Source organism: Vipera ursinii, assembly GCF_947247035.1.
Source record: "Vipera ursinii genome assembly, chromosome: Z".
Lineage (NCBI taxonomy): Eukaryota > Metazoa > Chordata > Lepidosauria > Squamata > Viperidae > Vipera > Vipera ursinii.
In genome coordinates this window covers 17,891,329-17,912,746 of record NC_139517.1, presented here as the reverse complement: position 1 = coordinate 17,912,746, position 21,418 = coordinate 17,891,329, and the positions used below count along the sequence as shown (strand labels likewise).

Here is a 21,418-nt window from a genome sequence, read left to right as displayed (position 1 = left end):
CAAAATTATGCAAAAATGGGATGTGATATCAAAAATAGCCGTGGAATGGTAGGGTACCACCCAAAATTTTATTGCATGTCGTAGGTTTGTCACCACCGGAATAGATCAGGGCTTTTCAACTTTTTCACCCATTGTACCACTTTTAGGATATGGCAACATCCGAGTACACCAGTTGCCTTGCAAGGTGTCAAAAACTTGATGACCAAAAAAAAAAAGGAAAAAAGTGATGAAGCACAGGTAGTCCTCGGCTTACAACAGTTCGCTTAGTGACTGTTCAAAGTTACAATGGCATTGAAAAAAGTGCCCCCCCCAAGCCACAGCCGAGCAAGACACCTGCCTGCCTGCCCGGCGGTGCTCTTCCTCCTGTCCGAGGTTTTCATTGTTGTGAGCATTTCTGTTGAAGATTGGCAGCGGGGGTGGGGTGGAGGGTGTTTGGTTTTTATTCCCCCCCCCCTTCTGCTGGGTGGTTGCAGCAGGTTTTGGTCACTTCACATGACCCTGCGACACTGTGCCCGTCATAAATATGAATCAGTTGCCAAGCATCTGAATGGAAATCACAAGACCCTGGAGATGCTGCAACATTCCAGCTGATCAGCGCTTCTTCTGGGCTCAGCAAAAGCGCCAGGATCAGCGCCAAGCTCCAGCTGGAGCCTGGCGCTGATCCTGGCGCTTCCGCTGAGCCCTGACAGCCCTGCAACTCCAGCCATCTCTCGCTCAGGCTTGTGTGGTGCTGCCACCGGTTCAGCTCCTTCCCTCCCCCCGCTACCATTTTTCTAGGATGGTCGCATGCCACCTGCCAGGTGCCAATGTACCACAGGTGGTACCCGTACCACTGGTTGAAAAGCCCTGGACTAAATCATCCTAATAAGATTGCTGATTGGGCCAAATAGACCTGTTGAAATAATACTGGGCTCCAGATCAGCAACCTGTCCCTTTACAGTAGAGGTGCCCAGTCTTGGCAACTTTATGCTGGCTGGGGAATTCTGGGCGTTGAAGTCCACAAGTTTTAAAAGTTGTCAAGATTAGACAACTCTTGCTTTACAGCTTTCTGTTCCTTAGGGACATGGCAGAACCTGAAAGAAGGGCAGAGCTACCCTATCTGGGCTATGACCATGACAGAGCAGCAAAGAATTAACATTTGGTGTCTCTTGCCTGCTATCTAGAGGTCATCCAGATTTTTGCAGGGAAGATATGGTAACTCTAATGAAAACTTTCAGTTGCCATTCAGTTTGTGGGAACGAACTCTACTTCCCTCTTGCACTTTTGCCCTTTAGGTATAACTTAACAATTGTTCATTCCGCTTTCAACATATACTTCAGCCTTTGATAAATTCATTTTCAGAGCCATACTCCTCAGTGCATCACACAATCTCATTTTTCACTGCAGACCATTTGGGTTTTTAGCCAGCTACATATCTGTGGTGGCATCCAAACATACGTGCAATATCCAGGTCCCTGTCAGCAGACGTGTAATATTTCCACAAACAAGGAGAAATCGCACATCTTTGTCTTCTGTTCGGCAATGAACCATTTGCAAACATTGGATTTATTTTCCCATAAGCACGCCTTCCATTCGTATACCACACTCACTGCATTCAGCAATCAACCTTCAACTCGATATTTGTGTAAAATATCTCATAAATTGAAGCGTATTAATTTTGTCACACACTTCCTTTAAATCAGTATATAGATAACCATCACTTTGTTCACATTCATTCATATTTTTCACTCCTCAATGATACACTGCAAAGCAAAAAATCTGATCTGCGTAGGCTTTGGCAGGGAAAAAAACTGCACTACACTTTCCCCGTTTCACACACAGTAACTTTCTGTACCCTTTTAATCAGATCTCTGCCGCACCACACATTTAGCAAACTTGTCTGCCTGTAGTTTGGACATTCATTCTTACTATTTTTCCCTTTGAAAACCAGGGGGAGTCTGGCAGCACTTTTTCTGGCTAACAAATTTTATTAAAAGGCATAAGCTTTCATGAACTGCCAATCACAGCATCCGATGCAATGAATGATTTGACTGGTTTGCGATTTGATTGGGATGAGGGGATGGGAGGAGATTCCAAATTTAGCCCTACATCGGAAGTACTGTATGGATCTGATGAAGTGAACTGCAGCTCACAAAACTGCAGCTTTTAATAACGTGTGTCAGAAAATAAACTACCAGATTCCTCCTGATTTTTGGCTACCATAGATTACCTTTCTCAACCTTGGCATCATTTAAGATGTGTGGACCAACTCCCTGAATTCCCCAGTCAAAAGTAACAAATTAGCAAACCTGTGTAATTCTTAATTCAAAGAAAATATCCAAAGGATGCCAAATCCAAACTCTTTAAGACTAGTCTGGAAAATGATCAATATGTCATAACGTGCATTTTTCTGAAGTTGCTGTTGCTCTTTCTTCACTTGTTCTTTCATTCTGTTTATCCTTGAAATGCATCCACTCTGCCAACAGTCACCTTAAGTGGCAAAAGAGGAAAGCTATGGCAAATTTGTGACACAGATTACACACAGGCCAGGGGTAGGCAACCTTGGCTCTTTTATGACTCTGTGGACTTCAACTCCCAGAATTCCTGAGCCAGCATGGCTGGATCAGGAATTCTGGGAGTTGAAGTCCACGAGTCATAAAGGAGCCAAGGTTGCCTACCCCTGACATAGGCCAATTTGGGAGTAACAAATGAGTAACAGTGATATTATTATTCAGAAAGCACAAAAGACCTACCTGCAAATCTGCAGATTTGAGTACACCAATGTTGACCAAGCCTTGCCCACTGAAAGAGAAGTTAGCAGTTCTGAAAGAAGAGAGCATAAGACTGGAAAGAACAAGGATACTCACTATTCCCCAGACTGTGTTCACTGCAAGATTCCATGAGTGGGATGCGTTCCTCGGCTTTCTGCCTCCCCCGGCACCCCTTCACCTTGGTGTCTGTATTGGCCTGAACCATAAGTGGCTCCTGGCGCTTTCGGCGTTGCTTCTTTTCAATGATACGGCGCTGAAAAGGAGTTCAAGAGAGGTTGCAAGCAAGGAAAAGTTGCCGTCTGTTTGCTTACAAAGAGGCACACGTAATTCATTTTTAAATGTCTGTTCTGACACTCAGTGGCAAATGAGCTTTCCAGGGCAGCCTTTATTTTTATTTTTCATTCCCTACTGTTATTCTGAAAGTGCAAGGTCCACTTTTTCGACTGAATATTGGTCCATTGGTTGCGACAGGGATTGACTGACCTGCTTGTTCCCCAAGCCTAACACTGTGGGCTGAGAGTGAGTGAGCTGTCCAGACTTGCATTGGATAGTGAGATGGGCAGCATTATAAACTTAATAAATAAATGCAACCTACTTTCAGCTCTGTAGGATTCATTTCTGACCAGAAACAAGTAGAACTGTTTTTAGCCAGGAAGCAATTGCATAGGAATGAATGTACTATGACTTGCTGCCGCCTTCTTCTCCTTTTCCTTCTCCTCCTCCTCCTCCTCCTCCTCCTCCTCCTCCTCCTCCTCCTCCTCCTCCTCCTCCTCCTCTCTTTTCTCCTCCAAATTTCCATTGCAAAGCGAGAGAGAGAGAGCTGTTAAGTGAATTTTGCCCCGTTTTACAACCTTTCTGGACACAGTTGTTAAGTGAACCACTGGAGCTGTTGAGTTGGTAACAAGGTTGTTAAGTGAGCCTGGCTTCCCCGCTGACTTTGCTTGTCAGAAGGTCGCAAAAGCTGATCACAGGACTCCAGGACACCGCATCTGTCGTAAGTACGAATCAGCTGCCAGGTGTTCGAATTGTTATAATGACAATAACAAGTGTGAAAAATAATACTATGTCACTTTTTTTCAGTGCCATTATAAATAACTTTGAACAGTCACTAAATGAACTGTTGTAAGTTGAGGACTACCTGTAGTCCTCAAGCTATTCTCCAAAGTGCCCGAAGGCAGGACAAGAAGCAACGGATGGAAACTAATCAAGGAGAGAAGCAACCTGGAACTAAGGAGAAACTTCCTGACTGTTAGAACAATTAACCAGTGGAACCACCTGCCTCCAGAAGTGGTGAATGCTCCAACACTGGAAGTTTTTAAGAGGAGACTGGACAGCCATTTGTCTGAAATGGTATAGTTTCCTGCCTGAGCAGGGGGTTGGATTAGATGACCTCCAAGGTCCCTTCCAATTTTTTTGTTGTTGTTATTTAGATTTAATTTTAAAATAAAATAAAAGCTGAACATTCACAAAGGGCTCGGCTATATTTTCCAGGGATGTACCTCAATCCACCTGGTTGAGAAGATGCCTCGTTGAGTCTCTTTCACTCCCTAGCTCTGAACTAAAATGTTTCTTACTGAGATGGGGTAAGATGTGGTATTATTTTTATTAAGGGTGTTGTTCTTCACATTAATTGTGTTATTTATATATCAGCTTTCCTCTCAAAAGAACCCAGAATCTTCGAGACGGCACACTTCTACAAGGTGGGAGCCCAAACACCATGCAACAAACCTCTTCGCACAAAGAGAAGAGCGGGCTTGTGTTTTTCAAACACCCACTACAAGCAACACGATGGAAGGACAGAGTTTAGAGTTCCGTATCTTACCTGCAGTTTTCCTACGGACAACATCATGTCCCTTATGTGTCAATTGCTCCACACTGCTTTTAGCCTCCCCACCTCATCTCTCACTGCATAAGATGTTTCTTCACACCAAGAGCCATTTCTTCTCATCCCAATACCACCACAGAATTGGAAAAAGTCTTTTCCCCAGCACAAAATACCTGGAATTCGAGTTTCTGCTTCCGGATCAATGCTGCCTCACCACTGCCATTGCTAGAAGGAAAAGAGGTGCCAGTGTTAAGAGGTGAACTGGGGAAGGCACGGAGGCGGCGATACAGATTGTGGTACATTTTGAGATGTGGCATCACTCTGCCAGCGCCAGGGCAGCCCCATCCGCTGACAGGTGGGCCCCCAGGATTACCTGCTCCCCAGAGATTCTGAATGTCATGGCATTACAGGGACTTTGTGACCTCACAAAAGCTTTCAAGGGCATCCAGGTCTGGGTTGGGAAAAAGGTTTTTGTGCTGAGACATCGCTTCCCCCGCAGCGTTCACCCCCACCCAAAGCTCATTAATTGAGCACTATTTTCCATTCTGTTTTCCAAACCAGTGTCCTTCAGACATCCGATGCTACCGTACCAATCACATCCAGTCAGCATGATTAACCATGATGGCTGGAAGATATAGGAGTTGTGGTCTATATCTTCAGATACAAGATCAGCAAAGGCCGATTCAATGCATCATGTTTTAAATCCCGTTTAAGCATGTTTAAGCCACTAAATATTGTATTGTTGGGTACAATTAACAATCTTGCATTCTTTGGTGTCATGACGGAGCTACATTAAGGAGCCATGGACATTAGATGTTAAATCAGCTACCCCAGGATCTTCCCCCAAGCTTTAATCTGATCCACATCAGCTAAATGAATCTCTTGTAGTGTTATAACATCTATCATTATGTTATGTTATGTTATGTTATGTTATGTTATGTTATGTTATGTTATGTTATGTTATGTTATGTTATGTTATGTTGTTATGTATTGGTATTGGTATTGTATTGTATTGTATTGTATTGTATTGTATTGTATTATATTATATTATATTATATTATATTTATTTATTATTTATTATTACATTTATATACCGCCCTTTCCCTGAGGACTCAGGGCGGTTTACAGGGAATTAAAAAACCAGCAATACAAAAGTTAAAACCAATTTAAAAAAGATTAAACTAACCCAGTGCAATTAAAACCCCGATTAAAATAAATTACTCCTCAGCCTGGGCCCGAGAGCTCAAAGAGCCAGGTCTTCAGGCCCCGGTGGAATGACCGGAGGTCGGGAGCAGTCCTCAGCTCCACTGGCAGCTGGTTCCAGAGGGCAGGCGCCCCCACTGAGAAGGCCCTATCCCTGGGTATCACCCGCCGGCAATCTCTTACCGGTGGGACCCTGAGCAGACCCTCCCTGTGGGAGCGCACTGGGCGAAGGGCATTTGATGCCGGCAGCAGGTGTTCCCTCAAATACCCCGGACCCAGGCCATGTAGGGCTTTATAGGTAATAACCAGCACCTTGAATTTCACCCGGAGGGCAACCGGAAGCCAATGCAGCTCGCGGAGTAGAGGTGTTACATGGGAGTATCGGGAGACTCCCATTACAACTCGCGCGGCCGCATTCTGCACCAGTTGAAGCCTCCGAGTGGTCTTCAAGCGCAGCCCCATGTAGAGAGCGTTACAGTAGTCCAAACGGGGGGTCACGAACGCATGAGTAACTGTGCGTAGGGCATCTCGGTCCAGATAGGGACGCAACTGGCGCACCAGGCCAACCTGTGCAAAAGCCCCCCTGGTCACAGCTCCTATGTGGTCTTCAAAATTGAGTCATGAATCCAGGAGGATGCCCAAGTTGCGAGCCCTATCAACGGGGGGTAACATCTCACCCCCCATCATTAGAGGTGGAATAGTCTGGTTAGCCCGAGATGCCGATATGCACAGCCACTCAGTCTTGGCAGGATTGAGACAAAGCCTGTTTCTCCCCATCCAGACCTGAACTGCCTCCAGGCACCGGGACATCACGGCGAGGGCATCACTGGGTTGGTTCGGGGTGGAAAGAAAAAGTTGGGTATCATCAGTGTACTGATGATACCCCACCCCGAAACCACGAATGATCTCGCCCAGTGGCTTCATATAGATGTTGAACAGGAGAGGCGAGAGAACCGACCCCTGAGGGACTCCACAAATGAGAGGCCTCTGGGCGGATCTCTGCCCTCCCGTCAACACCGACTGCGAGCGGCCCTGGAGGTAGGAGGAGAACCACGGTAAAACGGTGCCTCCCACTCCCAACCCCCTGAGACGCCGCAGAAGGATACCATGGTCGATGGTATCGAAAGCCGCTGAGAGATCTAATAGGACCAGGACAGAGGAGCAACCCCTGTCCCTTGCCCTCCAGAGATCATTCACCAGCGCGACCAATGCCGTCTCCGTGCTGTGTCCGGGTCTGAAACCCGATTGGTATGGGTCCAGATAATCAGTTTCCTCCAGGAACAGAGGAAGCTGATGCGCCACCACACTCTAAACAACCTTCGCCAAAAAGCGAAGGTTGGAGACTGGACGAAAGTTATTTAAAACAGCCGGGTCCAAAGCAGGCTTCTTGAGGAGGGGTCTCACCACCGCCTCCTTCAAGGCGGCAGGGAAGACACCCTCCTTCAAAGAAGCAGTTATTACTGCATGGAACCAGCCTCGTGTTCCCTCCCGAGCCGCATAAGCTAGCCAGGAGGGGCACGGATCCAACAAACAGGTGGTGGTGCTCAGTCTCCCCATGATCCTGTCCACATCATCAGGGGAAACAGGGTCGAACTCAGTCCAGATAACGTGCTCAAGACCGCCCGATTCCTCCACATCAGACTCTGCCCAGTCAGAGTCCAGACCAGTCCGGATCTGAGCGATTTTGTCCATCAGATGATGACTAAACTCCTCGGCTCGTCCCCGCAAGGGATCCTCTCTCACCTCCTGGTTATTATATTATATTATATTATATTATATTATATTATATTATATTATATTATATTATATTATATTATATTATATTATTATATTATTATATTATATTATATTATATTATATTATATTATATTATATTATATTATATTATATTATATATTGAAATACTTCAGTTTATCACTCAGTTGATAAGGGGTAGTTGCTGATAAGATGATAATCACTACCACCCTGTGGCAATGAGCTCAAATTCAAAAGAGGTAGCATAGCCTTCTGAGCTTTGTCTTTGACTTATGGTTTGCTCATAGACAATGGTAGACAAAGGCTAACTACATGAAACATGAATATCACCACCTCTTTTGCTTGTGGGGATTGGGGAGAAAGAGATTCCAACACTGGCACCTCCATCAGCCTCATCCACTTCAACATTGTCTGGTGACATCACTGTTTCCTCAAGCGAAGTAGTCATGGTATGCCTCCTTGCAGGAAATATTCTTCCCCTGCCTTGACCAACAAAGCTTGGCATTGAGCCTTGGTGGAGCAGTGGGCTAATGCCTCCTTAAGTAACACCAGCTGCCTGCAATTAGTGCAGGTTCGAGTCCCACCAGGCTCAAGGTTGACTCAGCCTTCCATCCTTCCGAGGTAGGTAAAATGAGGACCCAGATTGTTGGGGGCAATTAAGCTGACTTTGTAATAATGCCGCTTGGGGTGTGTGTGAAAGCCCTAATAAGCAGGCATATACATAGAATGAAGGCTAATGCTAAGCTTGTAAGCCGCCCTGAGTCTTCGGAGAAGGGCGGGATATAAATGGAATTAAAATAAATAAATAAATTATTATTATATTATATTATATACAATTCTATGGTTCTACATTATGGTGATTTTATTATGGTTTTATCTTAATATATTATCTCCTATCTTGTATTGTCCACATATTATTATTTTAGACACATACATATACACACATTTACATTTATTTGCTGACACTTTAATTAAACTAAATTTTCATATCAGTCATTGCACGATCTCTGTAGATACCATACGCTAAATAAATGAATAAAAGCCATTTTCAAGGACCACTCCCGTCTTGAGAGATATCGCCTCAAAGACAGAGGCAACCTTTTCTATACAGTATTGCATATTCAAGCTGCCATTCTTTCTCCACCAGGGTCATCTCAGAAGCCCCACAAAAGTTCAGGCCTCAAAGTCCTTTTGACAGTCAAACTAGTGTAAAATCAAAATATATACAAAGTACTGAGACGCCCCCAAAGCAGAAGGCTACTATTCTAGAAAGAACAAAAATAATGAGATGTGCCATCCTAAAGCATCACTGAAGGCTAGACCAGGCTGGGATATTAAGTTTAGATTAAAAGTTCAATAATATGAGCTTCTAATGTCACAACTGAAGTAGAAGGCAAAGTATAATTGTCTTATGTGGAGACAATTTATTTATTTATTCAGTCTATAGGCTGACTGAATCCCAACAACTCCAGAGAGTTTATAATTAAAAAGTAAAAAACAACAACAAATATATAAACTAAAACAATCTAATATAACAGGGCCTCAACCATTTCTATCTCCCTGAGCCTGGGAGAATAAACAGGTTTGCTTCTCAACTGTCATCAGAATGGGAGCCATGTTGATTTCTCAGAGAAAATCATTCTATGGGCAAGCACCATGACAGAGAAGACACCAGAAGAAATTTCTAATCAAGGGGATCTGGAGCGGGCCCCATCCTGCTTGATCTCACCAGATGGACAGAAATAACAAAGGCAGGCAGATCCTGAGATTAAAAAGGCCTTATGCCACGAAGCATCTAAATGTAGAGGTGCCCTATCAAAATAGTGGCATGTGATTTTTTTTAATACGCAGATAAGTCACGGAAGTTACAATCAAAGCCCACCAAAGCAAAAATGCATTCTGATATTATCTTTTTTTTCCCCCTGTGTGAACTTCCTTCCCTTCCATCTTCCAAAGAAGTTTCCACCGTTTCTAGGAATAGCAGAGACTTTTTAGTTGTGGCCCTGAGATGGTGAGAGGCCTAGCCAAATTCTACTTTTTGGCCTTGGGGGGGAGGGGGGGGGAAACCTGTCCAACCACTTTGCTCACTAGATGATGTGAGGCCAAGCTTGCCTCACAAAGTTGTTCGGAGGATGAAAGCCAGGAAGTGGAATCACTCGCTCTGCTTTTAATCCTTAGAGCAGTTATTTCTCAACCTTGGCATTTCGAGATGTGTCGACTTCAAGTCCCAGAAGCTTGCTGACTGGGGAATTCTGGGAGTTGAAGTCCACATGTCTGAAAGTTGCCAGGGATGAGAATCACTGCCTTAGAGAGAAGAGACAGAAATGTAATGAATATATATACAGTATACGAGGCCCATCTTATCTCTTCTACTGTTTATATGGAGCTACTTACTGATGTACTAGAAAAAAAGTGCAGTCTTCATTTTGACCATCCATCCATTGGCCCACTATTGCTCCCAAACGGATGCAAATTCCAGCCTCCACATCAGAATGGATCTTCTCGAACCCATCCCCAAGCCAATCACTTCACACTGGCAATCCCATCAGGTTTTCACTCCAGTATTAATTCCAATTCTTTTTTTTTTTTTAAGTGGAACATTCTTCCTATTTGAAGCCTGTTCTGAGTGGCTGGTAGGTTCATGTCTGATACAAGGGCCAGCCAATCAGTGCTATGGATAGCCTTCTTCTGAGAAAAAGCAAACAGGAAGTATGTCCTTTGCATTTTGAGTTGGTCACAATATGGACGGCAAATAAAATGAAAATTCTGATGCTAAAATAGGAGTAGCTATTTAAAAATAAAAATAAAGACTCAATCCTTCAAAGAGACTTCCAATGGAAAATCTCAGCCTTGCTCACAGGTGTGACACGACCCACCTAGGCTTTCCTTCCCAAAACGTTAAGTACAGCTAGTCGTTGCTTAACAATGATAACTGGGACCAGAATTTCTATCATTAAACAATGCAGTTGTAACATGCAATGTCACATGACCATACTGCTTAGTTAGTATAAAGGCAGTTCTGGCAATGCCCAGTTACCACTGTTAAGCGAATCATAGGTTGTTAAGCAAGCACCTCATGATTGTGACTTCTGACTTCCTGCTGGCTTTCCCATTGGTTTTGCTAGTAGTGGGAAGCTGGCAGATAATGTCAGAAATTGTGATCATGCAACCATGGGACAATAAGAAACCTGGGCCAGTTGTCTATCACATGGATCATAGTCATGTGATCTTGGGGGGGGGGGGCTGTGATGACTAGACTTTCAAGAACCCCTGTAAATATCACTTTTTCAGTCCTGTTGTAAGTCCAAATGGTTGCTAAATGAGTGGTTGTTAAATCAGGACCACCTTAGCACATAGGCTGAGGTAGGCTACCAAATTTAGACAGAAAGCCTCAACTCTTCGCTGCCCATTACTGGTTGTTTATATTTGTATACACAGCATAAAATAGGGCTAGACTCTAGTACTCTTTTCCATTGGAAGTTTGAACAGATTTAAACATCCATTCCCATGTCACTGTTGTGTTGTCATCTTCCTTACCTTCCAGGAGTGGATGTAGTTGAGGATTCCATTATGCTGGAGGGGAAAAAATCAGTACAGAAGAATCAAATCACAAACATTAAAATGGCTTTCCCCATGCTAAATCAGGTCCTAATCATACAGTGAAATTAATTATTAGAGTCTTCTGTCTTTATCATAAATATTGTGCTCCTATCTCAAGCAGGCCACATCTATAGAACTCCAAGCCATTTTAATCTAAATATAGGTCTATAGCAGACATGTCAAACTCTTGACATCACGTGACGTCGCACAACGTATCGGGACGGTTTTGCCATTGCCGGCAATGGGCTGGGCGCGGCTTCCACATGATGCATCTAGCCCGCAGGCTGGCAGTTTGACACCCCTGGTCTATAGTATTACATTTGGGCTACAAAAATCCTACAGATCATTAGATGACAGCAATGTGATCTCTAATGTTATGTTCAGAATCTGGGGGATTTCATGCATGTAAAAATGATAAGCTTACATGCCAAGGTTGTGACCTTGTCTTTTTTTATTTATTTTTATCATTTAAAAGTAGAGGTAGTGCTCAACTTACAACCATTCATTTAGTAACCTTTTGAAGTTACAACCCACACTGAAAAAAGTGAGTTATACCTGATTTTTCACATGACTATTGCAGTATCCCCGTGATCACATGGTCAAAATTCAGACACTTGGCAACGGGCATGTATTTATGACTCTTGTAGTGTCCCGGGGTCGTGCGATCATCTTTTGTGACATTCTGACGAGCAAAGTCAATGGGAAAGCCAGATTCACTTAACAGCCACATCATTAACTTAACAACTGCGGTGGTTCACTTAACAACTGTGGCAAGAAAGGTCATAAAATGGAGCAAAACTCACTTAATAACTGCCTTGCTTAGCAACAGAAATTTTGGGCTCAATTGTGGTTATAAGTCAAGGACTACCTATATAGCCTGCAAAGGCCATCAGTAAAAGGTTGAATGCCTTTCTTAATAAGTGAAGAGAGAGAATGGGCTCTAAAAGTGAAAGTATTCCCACTGCTGAGAACTTGGTAACTTTACCTTATTCAAGCTGCCAACATTTTGATAATGTATGGGAAATTAATTTAACTCTCTTTTCTCATAGGTATATATTATTAAATAGGGACGCGGTGGCTCAGTGGGTTAGGATGCTGAGCTTGTCGATCAGAAGGTCGGCAGTTTGGCGGGTCGAATCCCGAGTGCCGCGTAAGAGAGTGAGCGCCTGTTACTCATCCCAGCTTCTGCCAACCTAGCAGTTCGAAAGCACGTAAAAATGCAAGTAGAAAACTAGGGACCACTACGGTGGGAAGGTAGCAGCGTTCCGGGCGCCTTTGGAGTCTAGTCATGCCGGCCACATGACTACAGAGATGTCCTCGAACAAGCACTGGCTCTTCAGCTTTGAAACGGAGATGAGCACCGGCCCCTAGAGTCGGAAACGACTAGCACGCATATGCGGGGGAACCTTTACCTTTAATATATTATTAAATGAACCATGATCCTAGCAAGAGTGATGCCTGGAGAACATTTTTGGCCCAGAAAGGCTGCCATAAGAGATTTTAAGGGGTTTAGGGAGGCAGGGAGAATGAATTAAAATAATGATTTAGGCAAAAAAAAACCTCAGGGCAGAAAATTTCAATCAAATGCTTTCTCATTAATTTAGCAGCTGTCCCAGAAAATGGCTGAGATCTACAGATGGTTTCCAATACTGTAAAAGACCTTCTCATGATGAATAAAGAATTCAGGATGGAGAAAAGCACACTGTGACATTTCTTTCCTGGGCTGGGTAAATAGTGACTTGATATGGGAAAGTGGAGGAAGAGGCAATTATTTTTTGCTTCAGTGCTTTTCCTAACTTAGCCAGTCAAGCCCAAAGACCTATTTTTTACCCTCAGCAATCACAGTAGATCTTAAATGTTAGAAAGATTTACAAAGCTGCCTTATGCTGTGTCAGACTTGGTTATCAAGCTTAGCATTGTTAACACTACATATGGGTTTTCCCCCCACAGGCATCTAGCTGCCCCACAAACATGTTCGGGCAACACTTTGTTGCTGTTCTGACCCTTGACTCTTCCTTCATCTTCTCTCCACCAGTGCCTCAACTTATTCTTGGTTTTATAGCATTTGATTTTCCATTTTACTCTGGCACCAACCAAAGGCATCCTTCTATAGCAGTGTTTCTCAACCTCAACAACTTTAAGATGTGTGGATTTCAACTCCCAGAATTCCTCAGCCAGCTGTGCTTGAGAAGTCCACACATCGTAAAATTGCCCAGGTTGAGAAACACTATTATAGAGGACCCATTACCATGGAAGGATGTCAGGTGACTGAGGCCCAGGCAATAGAGACATGATAGGAGTTCACCACAGGGGCAGCTGATTACATGATGGTACACTTTTCCACTAGATCAAGAATTAAGGAGGAATATTTCAACTCACAAAGAGAGAAAATCATATCAAGAGCTCAACAACATTGCAGACAATGGTCCTATCTATACCTACTTAGAGAAATCTAAGATTGTATTTGTTGATAATATTCAATCAATTATCTCTAGTCTTGGAGAATCACCACAAAGGCAGTATAGTTCATATTGAAGCTTGAAGAATCAACAGCCTAATTCATTCATATATATATATAAAAAACTCCCTTTTTACGACCTTGTAATCCCTTAATTTGGGGTAGAATCAGGGTGACTGGGTGGTTGGATGGATGGAAAGATGAATAAATCCATCCATACCTATAAAGGTAAAAGGTAAAGGTTCCCCCGCACATGCGTGCTAGTCGTTTCCGACTCTAGGGGCCGGTGCTCATCTCCGTTTCAAAGCCGAAGAGCCAGCGCTTGTCCAAGGACGTCTCCATTGTCATGTGGCCGGCATGACTAGACGCCAAAGGCGCACGGAACGCTGTTACCTTCCCACCGGAGTGGTCCCTATTTTTCTACTTGCATTTTTACGTGCTTTCGAACTGCTAGGTTGGCAGAAGCTGGGACGAGTAACAGGCACTCACTCTGCTACGTGGCACTCAGGATTCGACCCACCAAACTGCCGACCTTCTGATCGACAAGCTCAGCATCCTAACCCACTGAGCCACCGTGTCTCTTTCCATACCTATACACAACATTAAAATACATATACACATATACATATACAATACATATGTATACATACATACACACTCACACATGTACATTTCCTGGTGTAGGACATTACTGCAATTACATTTGTTCTGAAGTTATGGATGATTAGAAAGCAGTTGGGAACATATTATTAGATCTCTTGGATAATTTCCAGAAGAAATTACAAAAGTTTCTAATCCCCAGTGTCCAAAACCAATTAAAAAAGGCTTGCCTCCTCCTAAATGAGATTGCTGATAATATATATATATATATATATATATATATATATATATATATATATATATATATATATATATATATATATATCTCCTTAATAACTATAAAGATTGGGTAGATAAAAACTAGACAGGAATTCTGCTGTGCTCCAAAGCGCCCTTATTCTTACTGTGCTGTGAGTCCCTTTGCCTGAGTCACAGGTTTTGTATCTGATTCCACTTGTAGGTCTTGGGATTTGAGTAAAAAAAAACTCAGCAGATTCTACATGCTTGAAATCTGCCCATTTCTGTCCTAGATGGCAGAGTTCACAACAGCGCAACCGCGTATTGCCTTTAGAAGTCTTTTAAAAAACATGACCTTAGGAGACTAAGAGTGTGGATTAAAAGCGTGAAGGCATGGTAATACCAAGGCTGTCCATTTCAGGCATCTGTGCTTATCCCAAGACAGACAGGGCATTAGAGATTAACATAAATAAACCTCCCCCAGGCACACACACACACACACACACACAAATTTATAGAGAGAATGTTCTCTGTAACTTACATCTTGTGTCTCGGAGACGGCTGCACTAAAATAGGCTCCAACTGCAACTGGAAGCGGGGAGGGAAAAAAACAAAACAGATATTTAAGAATATCTTGCAAAGTACCGTAGTTTTCTTAGCACCTTTAAAGTGCGGCCCAGCAGTTTTAGCTCCGGCTCCCGAAAGTGTCTCTGTTTTAAATCACTGGGCTCTACTCACTTCTCTCTGAAGCAAGGAGTCTTTTGCTTTCTCCTTTTTTTTTTCCTTTTTCTTTTTTTTTGTGCCTGGGTTACAAAGCTTCAGAATCCATTACTGCTCTCTGTGCTCCCCGTCACTTTTGACGGCACGCTACAAAACACGTTTCCAATATTTGTATCCCACCGTTTGCCAGGGAATGCCAACAAAAGCTAAGTGAGCAACACAACAGAACGCTATTCAACACCAAAAGAAGTCAGCCTGCCTTTTTGCTTACCCGCTTTCTACGGTATCCAGTATATCCCAGTTCTCAAATCACAAACATCCAAGTTAGATCTTGCCCGCCCTCCCATTCCCCCCACCCTCTCTTTCTCTCCCTTCTTCTTTCTCTCGCTCAGTTCTGACGTTGCCTTCAAATTGCAGCTGGCTCAGTGGGAGGGCAGTTGACGGTCCCTCCTCCTCCTCCTCCCTCCTCCTCCTCCTCTTCTCCCACCAAAACCGGCATCGCATTCTCTCTTGCTTAATCAGCTTTGTCTGTCTTAAGTCTCCAGGTTCTGTGGCTGGCATAGTCTTCTTTATGGAGACTTTGTAGTTTGTTTATATAAAGGTCTACTGGAGGCTGTGCCAGTAGGCACATGCTCCTCTACCATGTTCGCATATACTTAAAACCAGTGCTTTTTTTGTAAAAGAAAAAGGTGCCGGAACTCACACACACACACGTCATACAACCCTCCTTGCCTACCCTACAAGGTTCCATCCAAAAAAGGTGCCGGAACTCCGTTCTGAACGTTCTATGACAAAAAAAAAAGCCCTGCTTAAAACTGAGAAAGCGGGTATGTGAGTGATTAGCTTCAGAAATCCATGTGGGTACGTTTATATTTAGATAATTAGGTCCCCCAATGTCCATGGCTGTGCATAAGATCTTAGTTATGCAAGTAATGGGAAAAGACAATTGTGGGTGGGTGTTCTGTCACCCACGCGTGAGCATATTAATTGCCTTTCTCTATGAAGGTGGTGTGTAAGATTACTGAGCCCCCCCCCCCCCAAAAAAGGGAGAGGTATTTAATCTGCCCACACAACCAGATGCAGAAATTATGTGGAAATGAGCGTGTGTGAACACAAAGCATCATACAGTTGTTAAGCATTATACGATGCCCATATAGGCAGTTTTGCATAATTGGCCATTCTGTGACTTGGATTCAGATTGAATTTTCATTCAGCCAGGCTGGTACAACTCAACAGCCCATTTTGTTCTTCCTGTAGAAACTTCTGCAGACTTAGCAAAATATTACACGCTGGATCAAGGAATCCCACTGGCTGTGATGGAAGGGAGGAATTGGAGGCATCTTCTGTGACATAAATTTGCTCCTACAAAGAATTTCCATTCAGTTTTCAGACATTCCTTCCCAGCTCAGTAGCTGACCTAATTCAGGACTCTCCTGATGTTCTGTATATCACTGGCTGTCATGGCAGAATAACAGAATAACAGAGTTGGGAGGGACCTTTGAGGTCTTCTAGTTCAGCCCCTGCTCAAGCAGGAAATCCTATACCATTTCAGACAAATCCTTTTCCAATCTCTTCTTATAAACCTCCAGTGTTGGATCACCCATAACTTCTGAAGGCAAGTCGTTCCACTAGATTAATTCTTTTAACTGTCAGGAAATTTTGCCTTAGTTCTAGGTTGTTCTCTTCTTGATTAATTTCCATCCATTGCTTCTTATAAATTGGGCTCCTCTTTTTTGTGGCAACCTCTTAGATATTGGAACACTGCTATCATGTCACCCCTAGTCCTTCTTTTCATTAAACTAGACAAATCCAATTCCTGCAACTGTTTTTTTTATATATTTTAGCCTTCAGTCCTCTAATCATCTTTGTTGCTCTTCTCTGCACTCTAGAAAGTCTCAATACCTTTTTTTATATTGTGGCAACCAAAACTGGATGCAATATTCCACATGCTGTCTTACCAAGGCATTATAAAGTGGTATTAACACTTTACATGATCTTGATTCTCGTTAATGCAGCCTAGGACTGTATTGGCTTTTTTGGCCTACAGCTCATATTTAAATGTCTGTCCAGTAGAACTCCAAGATCTCTCTCACAGTTACTACTGTTGAGCCAGTTACTACTTATTCTATACCTGTGCATTTGGTTTTTCTTGCCTAAATGTAAAACCTTACTTTTCCCTATATTGAATTTCATTTTGTTAAATAGGGACCATTGTTCAAGTCTGTCAAGATCCTTCTGTTTCCTGAGCCTATCTTATTCACTATTCCTGCCAGTTTGGTGTCATCTGCAAATCTGATGAGTTGATGGTGATTGACTTTGGCTTAATCCAGTGTTTCTCAACCTAGGCAATTTTAAGATGCGTGGACTTCAATTCCCAGAATTCCCTAACCAATCATTCCCTAGCCAGGAATCTTGGGAGCTGAAGTCCACACAATTTAAAAGTTGCCAAATTTGGAAAACACTGGTTTAATCTATTTGGTAATCACAACAAATGGTAGCTCCTAGCTAAACCTGTCCAATTTTTTTTAAAAAACAAACAAGCTTCAGTGTCAGGTTGATTAATACTTGGATGGGACACCCACCATGAAATCCGAGAGTGGCATACTCTAATAAGGAGTTGAACAAAAATCTCAGAAGACAGCAATGGCAACAAATTTCATGGCCATTAAAACAATATGTTTCTCTGATATGACAAGGAACCAAGCTTGTCTGAAAGGAACTTTAATATGAAAGTCTCTAGTCATCTACAGTTTTGTATCCTGTTATCATAAGCTGGTAGTCTACTTGTTCAACTGTATTTCATCAAGAGAGACACATCTTTCCTTTTTTACAGTGATATTGTTGGATTGAACTACAACCTCATCATTCTGTCCCAATCATTATCTCTAAGAGGCTCCAAAACAGAGACTTAAGATCCCCGTATTCTTGTCTAAAATCTGATATTCAGAAGCATCATCTTTGAATATGTGAATTTCCTCTTAGTATTCCTGCCTAAGATGTATTGATCAATGCAGTTTCAATTCATTTATTTAACCCTTTAAAAAAAATCTGTAGTAACTACTAATTACTTAGATACTGCATTTAGATTTACTGAGCTTCACCCTGTTATGTACTACATATTTTTTGTTAGCCCGACTGCTGAGCTCTTTAATTAGGAAAACCCAAATTCTAGAAATGAATAAGCAAAAAGAAAGCTTATCTAACTACTTTCTTAATCTTAATAACTTTACAAATTGTTACCAGTTGGGCTCACATTATACCTTAGGATCATGTGTTTTGTTCTTTGTCTTAGTGTAATGTTCAAACCCACTATGGTTCGTAAACTGAATTTATGACTTGATGTTATGTGTGAATTCAACTACTAGGCTCATTTCAAGAAATTATGCTTTTTAAAAAAACAAAAACATATCTTAGTACATTACATGATAAGATAAACACCAAGTCATAAGTCTTTACAAACAGAGTGTCCCATATGTACTGAAACTTAAACAGAAAAATATTTCTTTTTTTACCTTTTATTAACTTACTTTCTCTGGAGATTTCAGCCTTTTTGACATGCTAATATCATCTTCCCAGTGGAGCATGGCCATTGCACTTTTTTATCCTATAATCCTAAAAATGTATTTGCCAATATATTTTTGCAAAGCAGCCTTTGCTGTTTTTTTTAAATCCCTCAAGGAATAGATCTGCTCAAGTTTAAAAGTTGCTACTTCACTTAACTTTCTCCTTGCTAATTAATATTTTTATTTCAACAACTCACTGAAGCTGCTTTATCACTTGTATATGTAATGTGAAGGGCTACGCTGCCAAACAGGTTACTGTTTTCTTATTGAACAATGGGTAACCATGACAGTGCCAGCCAGCTACAAAGGATTAAAAATGGTGTTCTGTTCTGGAATGATAAATTCCAGAATGTTTAGACAATGATTTTCACAATTCCCTTAAGGAAGTCTCCCACAACTGTTACTTCCTGTAATCTGGCATTATCCAGATGGACCATTTCGCAATTTCCATCAATCCTGGCCAGTATAGTTGTTGTCACCAGGTTGGAAAAAAAAAGTATTCTAGAAAACCAATTTTAGCATAGCACCTTATTTCAATGGCTCTTATTTGTGCTAAATTTTTTTTGGTTTATATCATTTGTCTACCAAAAATCCCGTCAAGTTTATTCTCATTTTGGTTCCTTCATTTTTGATTCTCCCTCCCCTGAAACAAACTGCTCTTATCTGGTTATCCAGGCCAGCTTACTAAACTCCTTAATCACCTTCTCATAGCTGTGACTGATCCTTACATTCCTCTCTTCCATCTTGTGCTTCTCAATTGCTTTTTGCTGTCTGCTTTTTCAGTGGATTATTTGCAGATATAAAATAAAATAGAATGCTGATATAATTTTTCTTATCTAGATAGTCCTCAACTTACAACAGTTCACTTAGTGTCCATTCAACTTTACAATGGGACTGAAAAAAGCAACATATGACCATTTTTCACAGTTACCACCATTGCCACATCCCCATGATCACGTGATCAAAATTGAGTTGGCAAGTGAGTCATATTTATGACAGTCGCAGTGTCCCGTCTCATATGATCATCTTTTGTGACCTTATGACAAGCAAAGTCAATGGGGAAGTCAGATTCACTTAATTGTGTTACTAACAACTGCAGTGATTCACTTAACAGCTGTGGCAAGAAAGGTTGCAAAAGAGCCTTGGTGGAGCAGTGGGCTAATGCCTCCTTAAGTAACACCAGCTGCCTGCAATTAGTGCAGGTTCGCATCCCACCAGGCTCAAGGTTGACTCAGCCTTCCATCCTTCCGAGGTAGGTAAAATGAGGACCCAGATTGTTGGGGGCAATAAGCTGACTTTGTAATAATGCCGCTTGGGGGTGTGTGTGAAAGCCCTAATAAGCAGGCATATACATAGACTGAAGGCTATTGCTAAGCACATTGATTTGTGCTTTAAATTGTAAGCCGCCCTGAGTCTTTGGAGAAGGGCGGGATATAAATGGGATTAAAAAAAATGGGGCAAAATTCATTTAACAAATGTCTCACATAGCAACATAAATTTTGGGCTCAATTGTGGTCTTAAGTCAAGGACTACTTGTACTGTATTTTTCTAACCTTTTAATATTCCTGCCCACACAATCCCCTGCACCAAACAGCCCACCAAAACATTTGGACAGCAATCCACTTGGAGGCCTGCCTGGGACTGCAGAAGTAGAAGCAGATTGTAAAATCTAATTTCCAGGTCCCGTTTTAAAACTGGACCCCATTGTTTCTCAAATGTTGGCAGTTTTCTGTGAACTTCAGTGCCTAGAATTCTCCAACCTGCCATGGGGAATTCTGGGTATTGAAGTCCACACATCTTAAAGCTGCCCAGTTTGAGAAACATTGAAATATCAATCCTGCCCCTGCTGTTTGTTATTTGCTTTCTATGCAATCGAAGCTAGAATTTTGGAAAATCCAAATCTTCATTTGCCCACCTTTTAAGAACCCGTTTGGAGATTTTTCCTGTGAACAAATCTGAATTTTAAATTAAAAAATAAATTTTCCTTTGTAGTTTTTAATTAGGGCTATCCCATTTGGAGGGCAAAAAATCCGGACAGCATAATAAGACGGCAGCAAAGAGTTAAGCTTTCACTAATAGCGATTATCTTGAATTTTCGCAACCGAGGTCAAGATAGTTCTATTTTTATGCACTTTGAACATGCTCAGGAGCAGGTTTGGTTATTGTTTTTTTCACCCCAGGCTTCAGTTGATTTCTTGAATTCCAAATAAATTTATAAAGAAATCCTGCCACGTATTTATCCCGACACATGACATTCAGTGAAACTTTCTCCTTGGTTTTATCAGACTTTATTTCTTTCGGTCCCTACACCTTAGGAACTTGAAGATGCGTGGACTTCAACTCCCAGAATTCCCCAGCCAGGTATGCTGGCTGGGGAATTCTGGGAGTTGAAGTCCACGCATCTTCAAGTTCCTAAGGTTGGAAAACGCTGCCCTACAAGAAAACTCTAGAAAGGAGGGGGGGGGGAAATGGGAGGGGCGTTCCTTCTAGAAAAAGGGGGCGGATTCTTATATGTTCCCCCCCCGCGCAAATAGGGGGAAGAGGAACGAAGCGAAGGCGTGGCCTTCTATGCAAAAGAGTGTGAAGCGCAGGTCATGATTGCAAAATGGAGCGCCGGACGTGACAGGGTAGAAAGTGACGTTATCCGAAAACTCAGTATAAAGAGGCGTGGCCAGCTAGGTTAGCTGTAAAGGCGGGGTTTAGAGAG

General features: G+C 42.3%; 1 protein-coding gene across 2 annotated transcripts in view; it reads right to left on the bottom strand.

Annotated features, from left to right (window-relative positions):
- The window catches only part of LOC310648631 (tubby protein homolog), a 39,467-nt gene extending 23,947 nt beyond the window's left edge, over positions 1-15,520 (bottom strand). The window contains exons 1-5 of one of the 2 annotated variants that reach the window (XM_083376580.1): positions 15,420-15,520; positions 14,970-15,016; positions 11,071-11,106; positions 4,749-4,800; positions 2,847-3,003 (exon numbers count right to left, since the gene is read on the bottom strand). In XM_083376580.1, coding sequence (XP_083232706.1) covers positions 2,847-3,003; positions 4,749-4,800; positions 11,071-11,102 — 241 coding nt within the window. In that variant the 5' untranslated portion in view covers positions 11,103-11,106; positions 14,970-15,016; positions 15,420-15,520. The other variant, XM_083376579.1, reaches the window with a different exon arrangement.
- Positions 15,521-21,418: the final 5,898 nt, after the last annotated feature.